The sequence below is a fragment of the Nelumbo nucifera genome, chromosome 8, assembly GCF_055504915.1.
Source record: "Nelumbo nucifera cultivar China Antique chromosome 8, China Antique-T2T, whole genome shotgun sequence".
Lineage (NCBI taxonomy): Eukaryota > Viridiplantae > Streptophyta > Magnoliopsida > Proteales > Nelumbonaceae > Nelumbo > Nelumbo nucifera.
This window is the reverse complement of record NC_142656.1, coordinates 21,229,287-21,232,830: the sequence shown is the minus strand read 5'-3', so window position 1 is coordinate 21,232,830 and position 3,544 is coordinate 21,229,287. Positions and strand designations below refer to the sequence as shown.

Here is a 3,544-nt window from a genome sequence, read left to right as displayed (position 1 = left end):
ATGAATATGAACATTTGAATCTATTAATAGGCCTAACTCTAAATATTTAACATATGGTCAGTAACCCTAAAAACTGATTTCTGCTGATCATAATAGAGACTTGAGACTTGAGATCGAATTCGGCCTAGGTTAAGGTCTCCTTCTCCTGCTGGTCATAATAAAGACTTGGAATTAAATCCGGCCTACACCTGAATTAGGGGATGGGCTACCCCCTTTTATACTCTCAACATCTGCCCAACCTAAGCTCCTCTAAGCCTTTTCTTGAAGTCTTAACCTCCAAACTCAAACAGAATGAACCCTTCAAAACTCAATCCACCATTACTCCAGCCTAGGTAACGAAGGCCACAAAATAAAGAAACTGAAATTGCTGCCTGCATTCCAAAATTCCAAATCACAAAACAAGAACAAGAACAAATCATATGAAAGCAACTCTTTCATTCCAAATCTTAACCGCCTTCTCTCATTTACAAATCTTGTAACTGTCTTCTCTAGCTTGTAGCATACACTCCATTCTCTCTTCATCAGTACCCTATCTCTACACATGCCCGAACCCGAACCCGAACCCAAACCCGTATGCAAATCACAAATTATTTACAGTCTTTACTTCTTAGGGGAAAAAAATCGAAAATTACAGCAAAAAACTGAAAAAGGTTTAAGCCCTAATCAGGACTAGGGTTTCAGTTAGGGTGGTTGATCGTTGGTGTTGACGTTAGAGTTGCCGTTACCGTTACAGTCGCCTTGCCAAGACCAGACTATGTCTTTCAACGCAGGTCTAGCGTCCTCTTGACAGAATTTGGCGTATTCGAGGGTGTCTCCGGCGGACTTCGAGAACTCGACGATGGCCACCTGCGGTGCCACCTCGAAAACCTCCGCCGTCACTGACAGCCGCCCTTTACGCCCTTCAACATTTCCCTGCATCTTCACCTTGAAATCCTTCACCTTTATGAACTTGAAACTCAACCCCTTCGCCACCTGCTCGAGCTTCGACATGATCGTCGAGGCCGAGCATTTCGACGTGAAGATTGACCCTGCCTTCCGCTTGTTCTCGAACAAGCTCGAGAGATCGAACCCTGATGACATCGAGGAGATGAACTCGAACGCGTTGAGGAAAGGTGGAGACGATTTTGACTTCACTACAAGGTCGTCTTCCTCCGTCTTCTCCGGCGACGGTTCCTCGATTGAAAACGCGATGGGTCGGGTGAACCCTTTTTTGAACCAAGGCAGTTGCATTATCTCCGGAATCGTAATCCGTTTATTGGGATCGGCGACCAGAAGCCTCGAGATCAACCGCTTGGCTTCGTAGGAAAACCAGGCCGGGAACTCGTACTCCGCTCGGAAAACTTTCCCGTACATCTTCATTATGTTCTCGTCCCGGAAAGGAAGGAATCCGGCGAGTAACACGTAGAGAATGACCCCACAAGACCAGAGATCCGCTTTCGATCCGTCGTACCCTTTTTTCCTCAGAATCTCGGGGGCCACATAGGCCGGCGTCCCGCACTGCGTGTGCAGGAGTCCGTCGTTGAGGAGCTGCTCCGGCAGAGCAGATAACCCGAAATCAGAGATTTTGAGATTTCCGTTCTCATCAAGGAGGAGATTCTCGGGTTTCAGATCACGGTGAGAGACGCCCCTGCTGTGGCAGAAATCAACAGCGCTGATCAATTGCTGGAAATACTTTCGAGCGGCGTCCTCCTTGAGCTTCCCTCTGTAGACCTTAGCGAAGAGCTCACCACCTCGAACGTACTCCATAATAAACAAGATCTTCGATTTCGTCGCCATGACTTCCTTGAGCTCGACGACGTTGGGATGGCGGACCAGACGCATGACGGAGATCTCCCGCGTGATCTGCTCCATTAATCCTTCCTTCTTGACCTGGTCCTTGCTGATCACTTTGATGGCAACGCTCTCGCCGGTATTGAGTTGCTTCCCGTAGTAGACCTTGGCGAAGGTCCCCTTCCCCAACAATCTCCCCATCTCGTATTTGCCGAATAGAATATTTCTTGTGCCATTGCTGTGCGCCATTTGGGGTTCAATTAGTGAGAGCAGAGTACACGAAGGCTGGACTGGTTTAAATCGACGATCAAAGAGGTAACTGGAGATGGGTTTTGCAGGGGTTTAAGTGGGACGACATGGTATCCAAGAGAGGATTGAAGATAATGCAGATAGTCATTAAGGTGGAGGCCGGAAATCAATTTCAGGCGATGGTGGCCGTGGGTGGTGGTGGAGGTGGGGATTGGAGCGGTTAGGAAGCGGTTAGAGGGAAGTGTGGAGTGGTGGGCGGAGCATTAAAGGGGGCGGAATACGGAGAAAGGTGGAGACGGAATTGTCCAGTAGCCACTGGAGGGTTGCAGAGATTTGAGAGCACCTGGTTTTCTTTAGGGACTCGTCGTCCTTGAAAAGAGGCAAGCACATAGAAATATAGACCGATGGAAGGAAAGAGAGAAATATCCGGCTTCCGGCGGGGTCCGAGGTTGGAGCGGGCCAGGCTTCATGCGTGCGGTTGGATTGGAATTTTCAGTTGTGGGTCCCATAAGCAATTCTAATCCGACTTTTGAAGAGACAAGCTTAGATGAGGTGGAGTTCATGGAATGGAATGAAGAAGAAGTTTCAAGTGGGCTCTGTACTTTATTGAGTAGTTGGGTAGCTAACCAAGGTTTTTGGGTTTTGGGGCTTTTGGCTTGTAGTGTTAAAATGGACCTGTCCAAACGGGGCCCACCTATTTTTCTCGGCATGGACAAACTTAAAGAAAGTGTTGGAGACTGTTTACTACGCGGAACGAGAACTGGTGGGATCGGAATTGGGAATGGGATCCAAATTTTGAGTGTTTGTTTCCAGAGCAGTTGAAGGCAGAAATGGAGTGGAATCCTGATTCTACGGATTTGACACAGAAGGCAAGAATTCTGTACTGTGGCTGGTGGCTGGTGGCTGGTGGCTGGTGGCTGGTGGCTGGTGGCTGGTGGGGATATTCCCTTTTGTTCTCTTCGTTCAATTCTCAGACTTTGAAGGTGAGTGCAGCATTATGATTATGTCAAACAAGGGGGTTTCAATTTAATGGAGAATTGTGATCTTTGAATTACAATTCTTTGACCTGATTCCGTGTCTAAGGTATCACATATTAGAATCAAATTCCAAAAGGAGATACTGTTTTATGCAATGGAAAAAGAAAGAAAGAAAGAAGACCTTTGTAATTGCATCAAACACAAATCCTCCCCAACCCAATTCCATTTGATCCAACTCGGTCAATAGTTAAGCATATGCATAAAAATTTAAAGCCTTCCTAAACCATAAAGATACTTTGAGACAATATGCTTTAACTTAATGTTATTAATAATATATAATGTTCTGATCTTTTCAGTTTTATTTTTTATAATGCAATTTGTGAATCTAATCCAAGTATTTATTTTTCATTGATTCACTTTTTAAGTCACAAGGTGTAATTATCATTAAAAACTTTAACAATGTTAAAGATTAACTATGATATATATAACCTTATCATTTGTTCAAGTTTTCTGCTTCATGGTACAGTTAATACACCATAAATTTTACT

General features: G+C 45.3%; 1 protein-coding gene across 1 annotated transcript; it reads right to left on the bottom strand.

Annotated features, from left to right (window-relative positions):
• Positions 1–418: 418 nt before the first annotated feature.
• LOC104610722 (CBL-interacting serine/threonine-protein kinase 25-like) lies at positions 419–3,071 on the bottom strand. Its single transcript, XM_010277475.3, has one exon. It carries the CDS (start codon positions 2,017–2,019, stop codon positions 682–684), a length of 1,338 nt encoding a protein of 445 aa, XP_010275777.1. The 5' UTR covers positions 2,020–3,071; the 3' UTR covers positions 419–681.
• Positions 3,072–3,544: the final 473 nt, after the last annotated feature.

Excerpts from the sequence above, each read along its gene's own strand:
- LOC104610722 (XM_010277475.3), bottom strand. The coding sequence starts at position 2,019 with ATGGCGCACAGCAATGGCACAAGAAATATTCTATTCGGCAAATACGAG.